This window comes from Equus caballus, chromosome 16 (genome assembly GCF_041296265.1).
Source record: "Equus caballus isolate H_3958 breed thoroughbred chromosome 16, TB-T2T, whole genome shotgun sequence".
Classification (NCBI taxonomy): domain Eukaryota; kingdom Metazoa; phylum Chordata; class Mammalia; order Perissodactyla; family Equidae; genus Equus; species Equus caballus.
The window spans coordinates 67,630,052-67,650,738 of NC_091699.1; the positions used below are offsets into that span (position 1 = coordinate 67,630,052).

The 20,687-nt window shown below is 39.6% G+C and overlaps 1 protein-coding gene across 17 annotated transcripts in view; it reads left to right on the top strand.

Moving 5' to 3' along the window:
- Positions 1-20,687, top strand: part of NEK10 (NIMA related kinase 10) — a 216,979-nt gene that overhangs the window by 91,164 nt on the left and 105,128 nt on the right. For all 17 annotated transcript variants that reach the window (XM_023620822.2, XM_070239001.1, XM_070239002.1 and 14 more), the window contains one exon: positions 1,684-1,759. In XM_023620822.2, the coding sequence (XP_023476590.2) occupies positions 1,684-1,759 (76 nt within the window). The remainder of the gene's footprint in view (positions 1-1,683; positions 1,760-20,687) is intronic.

Consider the following 20,687-nt stretch of genomic DNA (forward strand, 5'->3'; position numbering starts at 1 on the left):
TTTTGTTGATTATTTTTGATGGTTATTTTCATGGGGGATATTGTTTAGTCTTCTTGTCTTGTATTGTCTTTGGCTTTGGTATCAGAGCAATGTTGGCTTGATAAAATGAGTTGGGAAGTGTCCTCTCTTCTATTTTCTGGTGGAGTTTGTGCAGAACTGATATTTGTTCCTTAAATGGTTGGTTAGATTTGTCACCTAAATGATCTGGGCCTGAGCTTTCTTTTTGACATATTGTTTCAACAAGAATTTTGGGCTTTAGAATCCAGCAACGCCACATTCACACTTGACTCTTAATTTCTCCTTGGAGACTTTGGGCAAGCCACTTGATATTTTTGAGTCTCAGTTTCCTCATCTATAAAATGAATGGTTGTGAAGATTAAATAATGGTACACATCAGTTGTTCAACGTTATATAAAACTACATTTATGCATGTTAACTTATTCAAATTTTACTAATATACTATACTACCATAATCTTTATTTTACAGGTAAGAAAACTGCTACAAAGGGAGATTAAATAACTTTCCAAGGGTTACTCTGGTAGCACATGATGGAGCCAGGATTTGAATTGAGGCTCTTTGGTCCCAGAGTCCTTGGTTTTAAACACTAAGCTGCACTAACTATAGTAATACCTATTTTTCCAGGATTGCTATGAGTATTAAATTAGGCAATTCATGTAAGCAGCTAAATTTGTGCTAGTTCAAAGTTGTTATTCAGTAAATGAATATTGTTATTAAAATTGTGAATTCTTATTATTTTGAAGTCAAACTACCTTGGAATATTTTCAACCTGAGAGACATTTTAGTATAAATAAATAATCAAATACTCTATTAAAGTTTGTTGCAGTGAAATTCCATAAGCATTTGGTGCACTTTACGAAGTGACGCTCTGAGCTTCAAACCTTATTAGGAATAGCAGCTTGAATTCTTGCCCTGGCCCAGCACTGTCTTTTTGTGTAATCCGGGCAATTAAATCTCCTGAAATGTTGATACATCTGTACAATGAGGATGTGAGAATATCTGTTCCTACCACTTTGACCTAAGTTGTTGAGCAGTTTAAAAAAGAGTAGCATCTGTAGGTGATTTGAAAAGTACAGCTAGTGCTAATATTAAATATAAGTTTTGGTGTTCTAAATTAAAAATCAGAATCCTTTGTCAATATGTAAATATTCTGAGATGATTCTAAATATCATATGTACTGTGATCTAGTACAAATAAATGCCATTTAATTCTAAGTTTTCAGATCTTCATGGTGATGGTTATTCAGGCTTACCTTATTTTTAATTTTTATCTTTTTGGCCGTATGAGGTTATGACTGCTGTATGCCAAAATGTTAGATTCATTCTATTAATTTGAAATTACGAAAGATAACCTAAAAGGTGGAATCACAAGTTCAATAAGCATTTTGCCCTATATTTCAGTCAGCAAGACTTATGTTAGTTTTTTTAAATGGTAAACCTCATTATGTTAAAATATATAGCATAATGGCATATTATATGTAGGCCATGCATTAAGGCTGGGAGTGGTGTGAAAGATTGGCACATGGCGCATTTTGACAAGAGAGTGAAAAAAAGAAAAGCTTTCTATTGTGAACTGGAATGGTTATTGTGCAGAATGTCAAAAGTTTAAGGAACCATGTTAGTTCTGGAAAGTATACTAAGGTTGCTTTGTTTTGTGAATTGCAGCTGACTTTGGCCTCGCAAAGCAAAAACAAGAAAACAGTAAACTCACATCTGTTGTTGGAACAATCCTGTATTCCTGGTAAGGACAACTATTTTATGGCTCGCAACCATCATAGTTAACTGGTTTGGGCTTTGATTTCTTTTCTTGGCTTGCAAAGGAAAGACAATTTTAGAAAAAGAAGCTTATTTAATGTTTTCCTCAATTACTCGGGTAATACACATGTACAGAATTATACATCAATATGTGTGTTTAAAATGACAGTAAAAACAAATTATCTTTTCTTCAAGGTAACTCTGCCCCTCATGAGGAATACTTTTCTTACTTATAAATTGAATGATCCTTCGCACATAGTAGGTGTGCAATGATTGTTGAATGAATCTGTGAATGAACTAGTAGACTTGCTACCCAACATGACACTTGTAACATTTTATTGTACCTATTGCATATATGACTCTTTTTCTCTCTTTCCGCCTATAGACACTCAAGTGCAGAGGGAGGGGTTTTGTGTCCCAATATTTATCCTAGTACCTGGCTAATAATAGGCGCTGAATAAATTTTATTGCTTGAATGAATAAGTGATGACATACGTACTTAGACATATGTTTCCAAGGTTGGTTGCTTCTTGGATAAACGAGTATTTCTGTTTTGATGAATTGAGACACTTGTAACTTCTTTGGCATACTTGGAGGGTTTCTTTTGTAATCCATTAATTGTTTTGAAGTGAGAGCCTTCTTTTGCTGATCACATATCATTTGTCTAAATCTGTTGAAATTAGCAAACAGATGTGGTCGTCAGTCATAGCAGATTTCAGGGAAACTTATGAAATCTCGTTCATGAAAGGTGAGGCAATCAAGACACTTCCCTCTTCTTTTTCAATCTAGTCTATTGTTGTGCAGTTGGGGCCTAGGGATAGAATTCAGAATGAATCTTCTTGAGGGAGGGTGGAAATTATCTGTAAATAACAGCCTCATTTTAAAAATCCCTTTCATGCAAAAATGTTCAGAAAAGTGTTTTTGGAGGGTGAATTTTCAATTATTTTACTGGAAATTCCTCACATCTTTTTTCTTGAAACTAGTTTCATGAGAAGATGCAGAAATTGGTGGCCAGGATAATATTGAACCTTGAAAGCTGCAAGTTTATCTGTACATTTAATCTCTTAACAATAAGGCTGACCCACCCATTTCTTGCTGCTGGAAGAATAATTTTCTTTTGTTTCACTTTGCACTCTTTTTCAGAAATAATGGAAGTTTAATAACAAAAGTATTAAGTTAATCATATATTTGTGAACAGATTTGACTGTCAAACAAATACAGAACAAATAAAATAGGAACTCAAATTTCAGTTGGTCATCCTTGGTATGAGCAGTGTTATTACCAAGACTGTGAATTAAGTTTAGAATTGCTAATATGATATTATTAACTTTTTTTGTGTGTGGGAGGGTGGGTTCAGAGAATCTATAAAGTATGTAGGAAGAAATCTAAAATATGATAACTTTTGTTTTATTAGCCCAAAGACGGATTTATGTTTTCCTTTAATTTTTAAATTAGCTGAAGAGTTAGGAAAGCTGAACCTCCTAATATATTTTAGCTATTATTTCATTTAGGTAAATCATGGTTGTTTTAATAAGATGTACAGTATGTCTTATTACCACTCATCTTTCTATCAAGCCCTTTGTTCTTTTAAATTGCTTTTAAAAAAATTCCTTTCTACTCACTTCTCCCATCTCCCCTAGTTGTTAGAAATGCCCCTTGTGTCATGGGTTTTGCTGTGAACTTATATCCATGAGCCATCTTCTTAGTTTTTGATGCCTTCAGCTTAGCATGGAATTAAGAGAACCCAGTCCTAAATTACATTCCGTTACTTTCTTACATTGGGATTCTCTAGAAGAAGACCCAAAGACAAGGATTCAAGTGACAGAGTTTATTTGGGAGGTGGTCTCAGGAAACACTGATAGGAGAGTGGAGAAATGAGACAGAGAAGGGAAAGCAGCCAGTATAGGGAACATTAATGATCAGATTCATAGATTATTATCTGGGATATAGTGCAGGAGATGTTTCAGTGTTGTCCTATATGCCAAATGAAGGTTGGAGGTTTTTAGTTTTGTTTTTTTCCCCCGCAATCTCAAGTGAGAACACTTGTGATTGGCTGAGAGCTGCTCCTGGAGTGAACTCCCAGGCACTTCTGGGCTGCCTGGGGTGGGCTGGGAGAAGGCCCTTGGGCAGAAAGTCACGGGACATGGCTTACAATATGATGCCAAGGACTTGCACTGGAAATGTCAGTAGGAGGGGACCTGGCCAGGGTCTTGACATCGTTGACTAAATAATCTCTCAAGTTCTCATTGTTCCAAATTTAAGACATTTCCTAATAAATTTTTTGACTTGTCCAGTTCCTTTTGAATTTTCTATATCCTTATTTTGGGGTTTTCTCTGAGTTTGTGAATTGGACAAAAATAAATTTTTTTGTCCAATTGGACAGATATCTTTCCTAGTCCCTGCTTTGAGTCTCATACCTTCATGCCTTTTCTTGAATTGTCCCTTTAGACATCCCCAGGGTATTTCCCTTCAAATTTGTGTAATCCTTCTGAGCTTCTCTGAGCCCATTATATGGACCTGGGGTGCCTGTGTCTGCCCTCCATGGTCCCCAGAGTTTGATGAGTTTGATGTTCCCATGCCATTTTGCTCTTTCCTTTGCCTCCTCAGCTATTAACTTATTTAGTGGAAGAAAGTTCTCTTTATCAACTCTTGTAGAAAGTGACTCAGAGCATTCTTTAATCTGTATCTCAGCTGCCTAATAAATGGTTTGTGGGCACGTCGCTGGACTGATTGTACTAGAACGGAAGGTCAATAAAAGTTCCTTTTCTTCATCTGATTTGAGTCATTATCAGGCAGGTCTTTGTTATCCTTCTCAGGGAAAACAATCTCCAAATACGATCCTTGGTTCGATTTTTTATCTCTATGTCTTACTCCAATTCCTGAGTTCAAAACTGCACACCATCTTTAACTGCATTTTCACTGTAGGTTTTTGAGTTTGAAGCTCTGAGAAACACTTTAGGCTACTTCCTTAGGGAACATATATTGGAGATTTCTGGATAATAGGTAAGTATGATTTAATGAAAATTGGAAACTTTGGCTAATCCTGGAATGGGAATTCTTTGAGACATTATTGCTTAGTGTAATTCCATTCATATTATGACATTAGATAATTAAAAGAAAAGCTGGTGAAGTTTTCATTGCAAGGATCCAAATAAACCTATAGGTCAAGCCGGACAAGCAGAGACAAAGTGAGGCATGCCCAACTATTGACTGTATGTACCTCTTAGTTCTTAAGAAAGCTGTGATACACTCAAAACTCTCAAACTCTTAAATGGCTTAAGACACTTTGGTAGCTTCTAATTGCTCACAATGTAAAGACCAAGTCCTCAATATGGCTACAAGCATACAACCTTGCATGGTTTAGCCTCTGCCAAGTCATCCAGCTTTACCTCAATCCAGACTTCACTCTAGCAGTTCCTGGCTGTTCCATCTGTGCTCCCTCTCACCACAGGGCTTTTGCACATGGGCTCCCTTTGTCTGGAATACTTTTTCCACTTGTCATCTGTTTAACTCTTACTCATTCCTCACCCCTCAGCTGGAATGTAGCCTCCTCAGGCAAAACTCCCTAGATAGAGGTCATGTTTCCCCTGGTTTACACACACTCTATTCCCTTTTCCTTCACAAAGTTGAGTTTTTCATTTATTTTGTGATAGCATTCATACACCACTGTCTCCAGCACTGAGCCCAGAATCTGGTATCATATAGACTCACCAGAACTATTTACTGTATGAGTGATCCAATACTTGCATGATCATGAACAGTACCTGAAATGGTGTCCTATAAAGAAAATTCCTCCTTTCTGCTGTAACAAAGTTTTCATCCCCTATCGCTCTCCCATTCTGCGGGTCCTTCAGATCTCCAAAATGCCCCTACATGGAATGCTCTCCTTCCAGAGAGCCGCAGAGTGGACTTGCTTCCTTCCTTCTGGTCTCTGCGTAAATGTTGCTTCTGTAGAGACATTTTCCTGATCACCTGCCCCAAATAGCAGCCTCCTTCAGACACTATCCCTTTACCTTGCTTTGTTTTTTCATAGCACTTGCTTTTATCTGACATTATGTTGTATTCTAATTGGTTTATCATGTGTCTCTCCCACTAAAACACAAACCCCACAAGAGTAGGGCTGTTGTCTGTTTTGTTCGCTGTTGTTGCCCCAAGACCTAGAGGAGCAGACAGCCAGAATCCTAATAAATAGTTTGAGTTATTAGCATGAAAACAAGTCATTCTGGTTTTCTTATTCATTTGTCTGAAAATGTCTTTTTTAAAACTTTATTGAGGAGCAAATGAGAATAATCGACAAATATAGTTGTATATATTTAAAGTCTGCAACATGATGATTTGATAGGTATATACATCATGGGATGATTACCAAGATCAAGATAGTTAAAACACCCATCACCTCACATGCTTAACTCTTTTGTTGTTGTTGTTGTTGTAAGAATGCTTAAGATCTACTTTCAGCAACTTTTAAGTATACACGACTATATTATTCACTATAGTTACCATGCTGTACATTAAATCCTCAGAACTTCTTCTTATCTCTGAAATTGTGTATTCTGACCAACATCTTCCCCATTTCCCCCCCCTCCAGCCCCTGGTAACCACCATTCTGCTCTCTGTTTCCGTTCTACTCTACGTTTTCTTTTTTTTTCGGTCCTTCTCTGTCTGCTTTATTTCACTCAGCAGAATGTCCTCCAGGTTCATCCATTTTGTTACAAGTGCCAGGATTTCCTTCTTTTTTATGGCTGAATAATATTCCATTGCATATATATACCACATTCTGTGTTTTAATGTGATTAAAAATCCACTCGCATGTCTATCATTCTTACAAGCACTAATATATCTTTGAACTTTTCTGACTTTTGCCTCAGTGAAGCCTGGAGTGAATGTTTATAGTTTGAAACAGTAAGCACCTTGGTGCCAGGATCTGTTTTATTTTTTTTCCATTTATTTGCTTTATCTTTATATCTTCCTTAGTTACCAGAACAGTGAATGATAGGATCAAGTAGGATGCTGTCATTTTTTAAAAATAAAATGTGGAACGATTATAAGTTACTGAGACAAGTATTCTTCTGTGACTGATAGTCTGGCCCTGAAGGAAACTGATAAAGAGGAATTTTCAAAAATAAGAGTATAATTGGGAAAGGAAGGTAATATTGACAGGCAGGTTTGTAGGGTCATTATTGAGAGCACAGGCTCTGGAATCAGACTATCTGGGTTTAAGTCCTAGGTCTACTGTTGAGAGTTATAAATACTGAACTTCTCTGTGCCTCAGTTCCCTCGTTGGTAATCTGGAGATATTAATAGTGCTCCCCGCCTAGGATTGTTGTGAGACTAAGCGAGGTAATGTGTGTCAAGTGCGTGGAACAGTGCCTGGCTGGCATATGGTAAGCATTCATTAGATAATAGTGGTTGTTATTTGCTGTTAGTCTAAAGTTTGAAAGGATAGTGCTCATTTGAATCTATAAATTGTATTGTGTCTAAGAATCAGAGTCACTTCTTAATAGTCTCAAGAGAGAAGAGTTACTTCTGCTGTTCTTGTTTATAGCTCCTTCTCCCTCCCTCTCTCTATATTTGCTCCCTGGATGGCTGTTTTTGTCACTAGTAGGGTAGGATTTTTCTAGCGGCCGGGCCCAAGCAGCTGAGGAGTGTGCAAGGGAAGGAAGATACTCTTGGCGTGCTAAGACGGGGAACCTAAAGGACCAGAACTTTCCATAGTGATGCCTTGAACAGGTGGGACAGGAAGGTGCTTTTGCCTGAAATTGCTTCTATTTATGGCTTCTCCATGGCCCAGCAAGATACGATTTACCTAAATACTAGCATCCCTCTCTGCACCCAGCCCCCTGAGGCTCTGTAAACACACAGGCTTACACAAGAATTGTTTTATTACATCATCAGCTTAGGTGAGGTAGGAGGGGATTTTGAGTGAACTCAGGATTTAATTGCACAAATTGAACTCTAAATACATCTTAAAGACTCAATGGAATAGATCCCATGGTCTATGAATTTAAATAGAAGCTCCTAAATAGAAACTACCAGAGAGTATATATTAATGATGCTCTACCCCATAATGTCTAGCATTGTGTTGCCAACCACGTATTTTTATTTATCAAACACTTGGATAGAGTTCACTAAGTAGCAGGCACTGTTCTAAGTGCTCTATAAATATTGAGCCATTTAATCCTGCAACCTCCTTTTAGATGGGTGTGACTATCTTAAGTAGTCATTAGGGAGGTTAGGTGATCTTGGCCAAAATCACTCAGCTAGGAAGTGGAGGAGCTGGGATTCAAATCCAGACTCCAGGACTGTGTGTTCTTAACCACTCTGCTCTGCTGCCTGCTAATTGAATAGTAAATCATTGGTAGACTGAACTTATGTGTCAAGAATCAGAAATACTGCACTGTGATTGATGTCTGCCTCAGGGATATTGTGATTTGCTCTTCAGAATGTATCTATTCCAGGTAGTCCTTATTATACATTTATTATTTATCAAGTTTTACTTTAATTAAAAATTCTTGTTTTAAATTTTCCTAAATTTCACGGTCGTTTTCTCATTATCCAACACTTTTTAAAAATTTTAGATGCTTTAAATACTAAAGCAGACTTAATAATGTCCAGAGACACTTTCTGAATTCAAAATGAAAAGTTAGAGAGTTTCTGGAAAAGAAAAGAAAAATTCCAAGCTAGGAACACTTAGAGCTTCACATACTTTTGATGTTGTAGTGTCTTTGAAACTGCTAACACTACAGGAAGTGTATGGATGGAAAAAAAAGGCGCATTATAGAATATAATTAGGATATGCTAGTTTTCATTTTGTGTGTCTCTGGCAATGTTAAACACTTGGATTAGCCAAGTCTGAATATAGATGTATGGTGCCATGTACATTATGGATTTTTCAAAGTCTGATTTTTTCTAAACGCCCCACTAGCACAAAAAGCAAAAGAAGGAGCTGAGACTGATTTTGTCAGTGGAAGCCATCCCGTCTTTATAAACAACTAGTAATTCCAAATCACTTATCTTCCATTTCTACATCTTTTTTCCTTACCTTTTTAGACTTTATTTATTTACTTGTAATTTTATTACTATTATTATTATTATTTTTCTGAGGAAGATTCACCCTGAGCTAACATCCATTTCCAATATTCCTTTTTTTGCTTGGAAGATTTGCCCTGAGCTGACACCTGTGCCAATCTTCCTCTATTTTGTATGTGGGTCACCACCACAGCATGGCCACTGACAAGCGGTATAGGTCCATGCCCGGGACCTGAAGCCGGGCCGCTGAAGCGAGCATGCTGAACTTAATCACTAGGCCACAGGGCTGGCCCCTTTAGTCTTTATTTTTACAAGTAAACATGGGTCTGTAAACAATGGATTTCTTTCTCTATGTTTATTCTAGTTATTTGTATAGTTTGTCATTTAAAATATCTGTTATCCAAGTTGTTATATGGAATATTCCACATTTCCTATTAGAAGGAGATGTGAGAGTGAATACAGAATGATCAGATGTCTTACTTTAACATATTTTTCTGAGGGGGATGGTTTGACCAAAAGAAATGCCCTCCTGTACTTAACACAAATTAATTTATTGAATAATTAAGAAATTAGAAGAATTATTTGATGTTGAGTATATATATATTTTGGTTATCTATTGTAACAGAGAAAATCATCCTGAAATTTAGTTACTTAGTAGCAGTTTGTGTGGGTTTGCTAGGCAGTTTCTCTATTGGTTCCTCTGGGCTCACTCGTATGGATGCATTCAGCTGAATTATTGGCTCAACTGGAAGGTCCAGGATGGCCTCACGTATCTGGCAGTGGGTGTTGACTCTTGGCTAGGGCTCCTTGGATCTCCTCCAGGTAGCCTTTGCTTTACACGACTGTTTTGGAGCAGCATTCCAAGAAGGCGAAAGTGGAAGCTGCAAGGTCTCTTAAGGGCTAGCCTTGGACGATATTTAACATCCCTCCTGCCACATTCTATTGGTCAAAACAAGTTCAGGCCACTCCAAATTCAAGGGATGGGCCAAGAAGTACATTTGCTTTTAGGTGGAAGGAGGTACACAGAATTTGTGGCCATATTCAGTGAACCAAAATGTAGCATTGAAAATGTAACCAAAATGGAGCAAATGTAGTTCAGTCAAAAATAAGCATAATCTCCGAAGTGGCTCCTGGAGTTAAGAGCTATGATACAAAGAAATACTCTATTTTAAACACTACCAGTTGGCACTTCAGCCCCAAATCTGCTCAGAATGAAGTGTGGCAACCTGGATCCAATCAGGAGATAGAAATGACACAGTGGGTGAAATGGGGCAAGTTTAATAAAGAATGAGTAGCTATAATAAAACAGTAGCTATAGGATATAAGGAAACTCTGCGTGGTATCTCCAGGCTGAGGGAGAGCATCCAAGGAAGGCCAGACTTGGAAGAGGTAAGGTTCAGCCCACTGGACAGCAGAGAAGTAGGCTGGATGGGCCAGGCTGGAGCTGGTCTGGAGCTGCTAGGCAAGCAGGAAGCAACCCTCTGCAGTACAGGTTGAGGAGCAGGGGATCAGCACCCCATGGAGTGGGCATCTATACTTACTAAGCTCGGAATGCATCCTGGAGAGCCAGGAGGCAGCTGGGCCCACTCCCCAGAGACTGAGACACTGGCAGCAGCCATTATTGTGACCTACTCTGCATGTGCTGACACGAGGCTGCTAGGACCATAGCAGGAGTTTGGCTTCCATGGGGGTAGAATGCCTTTAGGGTTCAAGGGCCACAGTGTTGGAGTGAGTCTAGGCACTGCACAAGCAGTGCTTCAGAGGGTGCAGCCTGTGTGGGGGCTCTGGTTTCTGTGTTGAGGGGGCTGCAGAAAGGTGATCAGCAGCCTGAGGCTGCAGTGTTGCAGAGGGACAGTGTTCCAGGCCTGTGGCTGGGGCAGGCTCTACTGGATAGTCTTCTGCCTATACTGCGTACCGCTGGCCCATGCCAGAAAGTGCAGGAAGCCTCTTCCTCCTGCAGTGTCCCTCTAGCACCATCTACAGAGAAAGCTTAACATGATGCTCACTTTAAAGGAGAAATACTTAAAGGAATTCTGTCTTACTGAAGGGTGCTTTGGGAGCTAGGAGGCATTAAATTGATAATTGACACGCTGAGTAAGTCCAGGGTTCGGCCCAGCACACCCATGGACGGGGCACTAGTAGAATAGGGCCCACCTGCTGTGGTGTCCTCGAGGGCTTTGTTGCCTCCTACAATAGGTGTTTTATTTCTCTGTGCCTCCAGCACTGGTATGTCTCCAGACTGACTTTTGCATTGTGAAAATGAAATTTTCTTTCAGTTGAACTCTGAATATACCCAGCATATTTAGAGGAGAGCAGGAGCTACAGTTTGGCTGGGTTGGGATTTATGTTGAGATAGTGGCAGACCTGGAATTTTCCTCTTGGCGTTATAGAGCCACTGAGTATCTCTCAGCCTGACAGTCATTTAATGGAAGTGCTGTTTTTCGGAAGATCTGCAGAATGAACCGGAGAAAGGGAAGGCACGAGAGGTGAATATGTCCATCACTTTACTGTCCCTTCTGTAGATATCCCAGCACTACTTGTCAGGAGCAGATGACTTAGTCCTTTCCTACAAGGAGAATTCAATTTAATTTGGGGTGGAGAGATACATACACACGTAAGTATCAATCAAGAGTAGAAGGATCAAGGATTAGAAAACCATATGATGCTTGTATGAGCCTCCAATGGTGCACACAGAAAGTCTCCAGGAATAGCACAGAAAGCCAGGGGTAGAACAGGGACCTGCCAGTGCTGCAGAACTTGAGGGAAAGGCCCGTGGACTGCAGTGGACACTATGCTTTTCTGTGTAATGATCGTGCCGTATTCTACGTACCACATAAGGATTACACGAAGTGGCATATTTTCCTCCCATTCAGACATTTAGACAGTACTTGCTTGGAAGTGAGTCTGGCTGATTGATAAAATGGTAACAGGTCAGAAGGGAAGAAAGAAAAGATAACAGTGTTGAGGGTAAACAGAGAAAGGGAAGAGTGGGGGAAATCAGAGAATTTAAACAACTAGGAAATATGAAGGCCAAATTACCATCTCAGAGGTAAGGGAATTAGAGAAACCTTTTAGTTATTTTGCAATGCTACGTTCAATTTGTCTTGTTCTTAGGAATGTTGCCCCAAATGACCTTACCGATCATGCATCTCTTTACGTCAATTTATTTCATAACTTATTTAGCTAATGTTCATACTCTACATTATTGTTAATGTTTTAAACTTAATTCCAATGATTAATTTTTCAATCTTGGCATTTCAGAATCCCATAACAATCTTAGGAGAGGCAATAGCACAATGCCAATAAAAGAAAACCTTCTTTTGAAGTACCAGAAATTGTTTTCTCTAAAATAGCAAGATAATAGTTATAAATCCAAAACTTTGAAATTGAAGCTGCCCTTTGGGGAAGGAATTTTTAAAAAAATACACAGAAAAACAAAACAATAAACTGTCAATCTGTGACAATATTATGGCCTACAGTAAAATGTCAAAGTAAAGATTAGAAAATGTGAACTATATGTAACTTTGATACACGCTGGCAACACTCAACCATTTCAAAACCTTTTTCACAGAAAGGGATACTTCCAGGATCCACGTCTTTGGTGGGTTAAGTTCTGAAGATGTGTATAGATTGCCTAATTTCCTCTTAGTGCTCTGGGGTTTCAAGAAGGCCTGGTCTAGTCCCTGTAAATCATCTGCCTCTCAGTCTACCCAGCTCCCTCACCTTATTTCCTCTGAATTCATTTATTATTTTTATAACAAAGCCTGTTTCATCCATAAACTTAATAAACAGTGCCCCAAACAGCAGCAGGGAGAGAAGTAATGAGATGTCAGTGCGTTTGCCCGCAGGGCTGTCCCTCCCCTCAGGAGCCAATATGACACAGTGCAGACTCTAGAACTGGATTGCCTCGGTTTAATTCAGGCCCTATGCCTTCCTGTTCAACTTTGGGCAAGAAACTTAATTTTTCTGGGTCTCAATTTCCATATCTGAAATGGGGCAGAGGGTGGTGATAATCATAGTTCCTACCTCATAGGGTTGTTAGGAGAATTAAAAAAATAGATAGGTAGGTAGGTGGATAGACAGATAGATAAATGGATGGATGAACGGATGGATAGATAGATAGGTAGGTAGGTGGATAGCAAAAGCATCTGGAAAATAGCAGGGATTCAAAAAACATTAGCTGTTGTTATGCTGGGAACAACAGCCTCATTCTTTAGGAAAACATTTCTTCTCCCCTACTCCACTCTAAGTATGAAGGTTGGTAATTTCCATTGCTTTAGAAATCCTACGTCCCTGGCCATGTGTGGCCTGCCCAGACTTGGCACTTGTCCCAAGGTAGGCCAGTCCAAGCACTCACACTCATGTTGGCAAAAATGACAGGAGCACGAATGTTTCCCTGATTCAAGCTGACCCAATTAGAATGCTTTCCTGAGAATGTTGAGCTGGGCCTCAGCAAAGAGATGAAGCTGGGAGGGGAAAGGCCCAGGAATGCTTGGCAGCTGTGTTTGTGGCCATGGAGGAGGTCAGTCTGAGAAAATGAGGCCAACGCTCGGGGAGAATGAGAGAGAGAGAGCGCTCTGGCAATGTCCAGCCCCTCGATTCCATTTTCCCCAAGACCCAGCTGCCGCTTGGCACCCCCTGCACGTACAGAAGCCTGTCAATAAATTCCTCTGTTGGTCCATCCTTGCTGGGTTTCTTTCACTTGTCTCTTAGGTTGGGTTGCCCTAAAAGCTCACCCTGAGGCAAAGATTCAAGTACAAGTGGTTTATTCTGGAGGGGATCCAAGGAAACAAGGGTAGGGCAGTGGGGAGGTGAGACAGGGAAGGGAAGGCAGCAGACAAAGAATTTCTTGGGGCGAGTTACCATTGTGGGCTCCCGGAGCTCAAACCTGCAGGAGCCAGTTCAAACAGATGACTCAAAGATCTCACCCAAAAGGAGAACGTGGGATGGTTATACATCAGCTCTTCCCCATCACTGGGGTGGAGGAATTCCCTGACACTTCAGGCCTGTCATGTGCAGGCAGAGAAGGCCCAGGGGGTTAAAAAAAATCCTCAGACAAATGTGCAAACGGTTGGAATTCAAGCCAGGGTACTTTCAAGACATAAGGGTGAGGGGATGCGGGCAGGGCACGTACAACGTCTGCTTCGACTTACCAGGGACAAAGCTCTGACGGGTGCATTACAGACACTTGCAGCATGACCGCAAAGTGTGCAAGCCAGGCAGAAGATGTACGTCTGATCCTCTTCTGTTCTCTCAACAAATCTAAATTTCTCTCAAGTTCTTCTGGACATATTCTTCTCTGTTGATAGTTGGAAGTCACTAAAGAAGTCCGTGACAGCTGTTTTTAGATTTTCCTCATAGTTAGATGGAGTTGAGAATTTTTTTCAGTTTCACCCAAAGAGACTTTCTGCCTCCCTGTGGTTCTGGGCTGCCACTGCCTGCACTGACTTTGCAAATAAGATGGCAATATGAGGCTGATGATGTAATGATCATTTAACAGTAGATGTGATAGTATTAACTGTAAATCAGAAGCAGGTAGGGATCTTTACCCCGTGAGAGTGTCTACTAGCTTGCATAAAGATTGTCAAAAGTTTACCTGCAAGCTGCTTGACTGCTTTTTAAAAAATCAGTCTTTTGTTAAGGAGCAAGACTACACATTTTTATGTGACTTTATAATTAGAGAAAGACATTTGTATAATTATATACTATAATTAAGAGACTGCTTTATCCTTCTTTGTGAAATCACCATAATTACTTTGTTTAGTTATGTACTTAAATTTTAAAAGCTGGGAATACTTAGCTTGAATAAAAATACAAAATGTGTGATGCTAACTTATATGCCAGCTATTTCTTTTTCAAATCGTATTAGAAACAAGCAAATGACAGTTGATGTACAATGAGAAATTTCAGGGCTATTGGATCTGGATTTAATTTGTGTTTGTGACTCAAAGTAGGCAGTGCCTGATAATCATTTGATGGTGTAATCATTGGGTGAATGTAATCCATTTGTTTAATTGCCCAGACTCCTCACTGTAGTTACAGTTAATTGGTTCTCATTACGTCCTCTTAAAAGAGACCGTAAAGCAGTAGGATTCGAGAAACCTGAAAAAGAACATCTAATCCATGTCCTTTCTTGAAGCTAAGACCTAACAAGTGCTTATCTGCTCATTTTTCACCATCTTCATGACAGCTTAAAGGGGAAAATGTCTCCAGGGAAGGAGATTTATAAATTCTTTTCATTGTTTTGGGCCCATGGCAATTTCTATAGCCAGAAAGCCAAAAAACCAAAACTCTTCTTATGTCTAATTGAAATTAGACTTGAAATTCTTTTTGGATTTTAGTGACTGAGCAAAGCAGTCAGTCGCTATCCACCATTTAATAATTCTCCATGTAGTGAAAGATTCTTTTAAGTCTTTTCTTCTAAATTTCTTTCCTCTTTCTTCATAGTTCTAACCCTTTCATTCAGATTCCTAGGTATTCCACAAAAAGATCTGTTTATACAAAACCTTCCCACGTTTTAGGAAAGTCACATGAATTCATCTGATGAATGGGAATTCAAGTTCCTTTTTAAAAATGCAATTCAGTGCTGCATTTTTCATTCAGATATACGTATTTTCTCATATAAGGGCTGATATACTTCAGGACTGAAGAAGCAAGTTAAAATTTCAAATGTCCCCCGGAGATTTTCCAGTCTGCCTTCCCTTGCCTGCCTCCTTCCCCGTGATTACCCTCACCGCGAATCCCGGAGCTTCCCTATGCAGCTGGACTTCAGGCAATTTAGAAAGAATTTGATTGAAAGCAAATTCTTTGTGGTGACAATGTAATCAAAGTGATGAAATTACTATAAGTTTCTCATCACTGATTTTTAGAATCTATTGTTAATTTCCAGAAATTTTTACATTGTTTTTGGACACACGTACATTTTTACTTATATTGATTTTTTTCTTTTTTTCCCCTGTGTACTTGATATTTTATTACGTGGTTCATTTGCAGCTATTGTGGCTATTGTACAGCGAAATGAGGGCTGGTTTGGTTGGTTAGGTAAATAACGGTAAGTGCTACTATAGTAATGTATTTGTTGACCAAGAAGCATATCCACGATATATTTTTAAGTAAAAAGCTAGGTTACCAATAGTATGTATATTATGATCCTATTAAAAAAAAGAATTATCTGAAAATATTGTCAAATCTGGCAGGCATCATGAACTAAAAGTGAATTTGAAATTAAAGGATGAGAAGGATAAACAAAACAAAAAGCAACAAAACCCCCAATCCCCAAAAAGCTCAAAACTTGTCAATTAAAGTTTCTTCTATTGTTTCTTTATCACAAAAGTAGCATATTCTCCTTGCAGAAAATAAAGAAAAAATTCCCTTTAAGAGCACGCAGAATCCTACCACCTCAGAGAGGGGAAAAGCTCACAGAAAATGATTTGGTGTCCCAATTTCAAATCCTTTCCTATGTAAACACACACACACACACACACACACATACATACACACACTGGTATTGATGAATACTTTTCTGTATCTTCAGTTTTAATATCTGTATTGTGTTCTATTATCTGGATAAGTCATAATTTATTCCTCCGGTCTCCTTTTTTAAGACATCCAAATTAAATTTCCAGCATCTCCTTAATTCATACAACACAGGGCATGTATAATTGGCTAAAAATCAGTTAGAAATAACAAGTCAAAAAAGTTTTTTTTATAGCAAAATGATTATCAATATGTGGAAAATCCAATGACAGGGAATATTCACTGGTAACCAGTTTCTTATTGTCTCAAAGAAATTTTCATTTTCACCAGAATTTCTTCTTAACCATTAAAATAAGAATAGAGAGAAGTTCTTATGCCTTTATATGTTTCAGCATCAGAGTTTCAGGTAGATCGGTCTTAACTCGAATTCTTTTTGACCAAGTAGTTTTTGACCAGATTGTCTGCCACACTGTTCTACATTCAAGAGTGTCCAAGGGCCACTGGCAGAGCAGCCAAGCCTGTGGCACTTCTCTGCTTAACAGGACCTTTCCTCCTATTCTGTTCGTATGCAATTAACAAAAGATGTTCATTATTTTCTGTATATGCTCTGGTCATGTAAGTAAAATTATTTTTCCTGGGGTCTGGGTATCACCTATCTAGTGATATATATTTTCAAGTTTTGTACTAATGAATTAATGGCAAATAATGTGTTTTGATGGAATCAAGTATTTATCTTGAACCCCCTCTGCTGCTATGTTGACGGAGAATAGCAGAGCAAACCTGGTGAAGGACACAAGTAGTTGAAGCAGCTGCAAGCGATTAGTGAAACGGGAAGTCAGTGTGTGGGGAGGCCTTGTGAGGAGGCCGTCCTCATTTGGCTATGAGTAAGGTTTGGATTAATGGAGGGAGGACTTTCAACTTCAACCTTTACACTGAGGACCTTGCTCCCTACTTCACTGAGAAAGTAGGAGCTCGCAGAAGAGAACTTCCATAGGCTGTGCTTCTGTGTCTTCCCACCTACCCGTTCCTGCCTCCCTGTAGTGGTCCTGCTCTCATGTGACTCTGCTTCCACAGTCCTAGAGAAGGCCACCCTCCCTCTGTGTCTCAGCTTCCTCCAGGGCACCACTCCAGCTATTCTCTCCTCTCAATTCTGCATCATTAATTTCTCCACCTCCACTGGCTCATTCCAACAATTTATTAGCATACTGTCCTTGTTCCCATCTTAAAAAAACAAGCAAACAAATAGTTACTCTTCTCTTTCTCTTCCAACTACTGACCCCCTTTTCTCTGTCCTTTTTTTCTCTTTCTCTCTCTGTTTTTTCTCCTCAAAGCTCCAGTGCATGGTTGTGTATCCTATTTGTAAGTCCTTCTAGTTCCTCTATGTGAGCAACCACCACAGCATGCAACTGAAAGATGGGTGGTGTGCTTCCACAACTGGGAAATGAACTCAGGCCACTGAAGTGGTGAGAGCACCGAACTTTAACCACTAGGCCATCAGGACTGGCTCTTCTCTGTACTTTTATAGCAAAACTCTCTGAAAGAGAGGACTTGGCATATGGTAGGTGTTCAGTAAATACTTGTTCAGTGAATGAATGAATGAAAGCACTTAAGAGAGGACGGCATTTGTAATAATCCAGGTGTGGGCTATTTGGACCTGCTGTTAATGAGAATAAAAAAGAAAGAGGATATGGGAGAAGGAGCCATATGAGAAATCCCGATACCTTCCTCTCAATTTTGTTGTAAACCTAAAACTGCTCTTAAAAAAAAGTCTTAAGAAAAGCGGAGGAGGTAGGATATAAATTTCAAAAGAAATATTTAAAAACCTTAGTGACTTATTGTATATATATGTAGCATAGAAGAGGAAATAACCCATAATTCTAGGAGTCTATGTTTTCTAGTAAGATTAATTGGTAGTGTGATGGATGGATACACTTGATACAAGTGATTTGTTTTCTTTCTTCAAGTATTTTCATTTCCGTCTTTTCATACATCTTTTCTTGTAAGAATAAAAATCCTATCATCTTGATATTGCAGATGCTTATTGGCCAGGTATTGATCTCTTCTAAGATTTGTAACTAATGGTTGGTGAATAACATTGAGCCCAACTGGAATTTGCTTCTGTTCACTTTGAGTTTTAATTACTCCGTTGAGTTGGCTGAGGACTAGAAAGAGGTGACCCAGAAAGCATTAAAAAGCATTTAGCCCACTTTGTCTAGGGCATCCCAAATTGTTACCGTGACCCCAGCAGCAGCTGTTGGGTCAACTCACGAAATAGCTAGTGCTCACCCCCAGGCACAGACTACCTGGGCACAAGATGTCCTTGGCAAGAATTCCTCAGTAGGTAGATTGTTTCCCTACTCTCACTTTCTCTTCTGTCTTTCTTTTTTATTTGGAGTCATATTTTATTTGGTTTGGGACAGTTTCTCAAACAGATATACAATGGACATTTGTCATATTTTCTGGCTGTCCAGATGACCTTATGAACACATTTCCGATATTTTGGGGGATTTCCCGCTTTATGAATATCCTCTCCTTAAGCAAGTCAGAATAAAAGTGTGTTTTCATAACCTCCCTTGCAGCTATAGCACACCATGTGGTTTAGACTCTATCATTCAGGTAACCTCAGCAAGACTTGGGTTTGTAAGCGAGAAATAGGAGAGCATGTGTGTTAGGCAGAGTCCATTTGGAAGAACGACAAAGTTGGTGGTGGTAGAAGATGGTGGTGTTGGTATCCTGGTATCTATTGTCCAGTGTCAATGGTGCGAGAAGTTCCGGGGGCATTATTCCTCACTGTACAGCCCCCAAGCTTGACTCTTGGGTGTCTCAGAGACTCTGTAAGCCTGCTAATGGCCTTTATTGGTGTCTTTCCTGCATAAATGAGCTTCATGCCTCTATAGCACGAGGTGCAGTAGTAAGGGTTTCTAATGAGTACAGTAAAGATTAAAGAAAAGAGGCACATTAGGTACATACACATTCTCCAATTCCTTCTTCCTCCACCAAAGAGGGGGAGGAATGCAAAAATGGTGATGGATTTTCATGTATGTATTATTAACAGAACAAGTAACATTTTCTAAATACTAACTATTTTAGGCATTGTCTCATATAATACTTTCAGTGGTCCAATGAGAAGGACCATCATTATCTCTTCTTTTAGGGGGGAAAAATGGTATTTAAACAACTTGCTGTCTTAGCCTGGATTCCATAGAAAATGGAACTTAAAGGTTGAGTCTTTATTGGGGATGGGAGGTAGTAATCTCAGGGCTTTGAGAGTAATGGAAAACAAGAAACCAGGAAGAGAAGGAAGGACCATGAATATTATGTGGTGTGTTACCAAGCTGGCCACAGCTTCACTTAGGAAACTGCCAGTTACTTGGTCATGTGGGATATCTCTGGACAGATCTTTAGGAATCTCTGTGCATTAGAATGGTCCACTGGGGTCAAGAAGGGAGAAGAATTCCTCTCTTGTCTCTCAGTGGTCAAAGTTAGTCCATAGGCCTTAACTTCCCTATGCTTCTGGGTTGTGTTCCTCAACCCCACTGGGAGTGCTGTGAAAGCAGGTGTGTGTAGCCAGAGTTTCCCATAGAGCAGTTGGCTGAAGGCTGGGTGCAGAAGTTGCTGTAGCTCTCACCAAGGCTACCATGAGGGAAACCATGATGGAGGCCAGTCCTCACCCTAGGAAGCCAGACAGCTATCAGTGTTAGGAAATGGGGCTCTCTATTGAACAAGCTCATGAGGGCCCGGGAGGCAGGTGGGACAGGACAGATCTGGCAATGGGCATACTTTTAGATGCATCACTCCAATCTCTAGCTCCATTATCATATTACATTTTCCATGTGTGTCTATGTCTGTGTCTGTGTTTTCCCTTCTTATAAGGACACCAGTCATATTGGATTAGGGCCTACCCTAATCGAGTATGACGTCATCTTAAAACTTGATTACGTCTGCAAAGACCCTAGTTCCAAATAAGGCCACATTTACAGGTACCAGAAGTTAGGACTTCAACATATCTTTTTGGGCACACAATTCAACCCACAGCAGCATCTAAGTGCTTAGGGAATTCATAGGGAAGGATTTGCAAAGAAGGGGAAATAATTAATTTAGTTTTGAGTATGTTGAGTTTGAGTTACTTTTGAGGCAGTTAGGCTGTCATGTCCAATAAGCAACCCAAATATATTCTGGGAGCCTCAGGAGAGAGTTCCCAGTTGGTGAGGAGACACAGTCATCAGTGTCTGGGTGGAAATGGCAGTGAAATAGACAAGTGCTGAGCAAGACCTGGAGGAGCCACAAGAGTTAAGGGACAGACACAGAGAGAGGAAGCTTTGGGGGAGACTTGGAAGGAGTAGGCAGAGAGGAAGTAGAATGAAAGCCAAGAGAAAATAAGGTTAGATAAGACATGAGAAAGTTTCTGA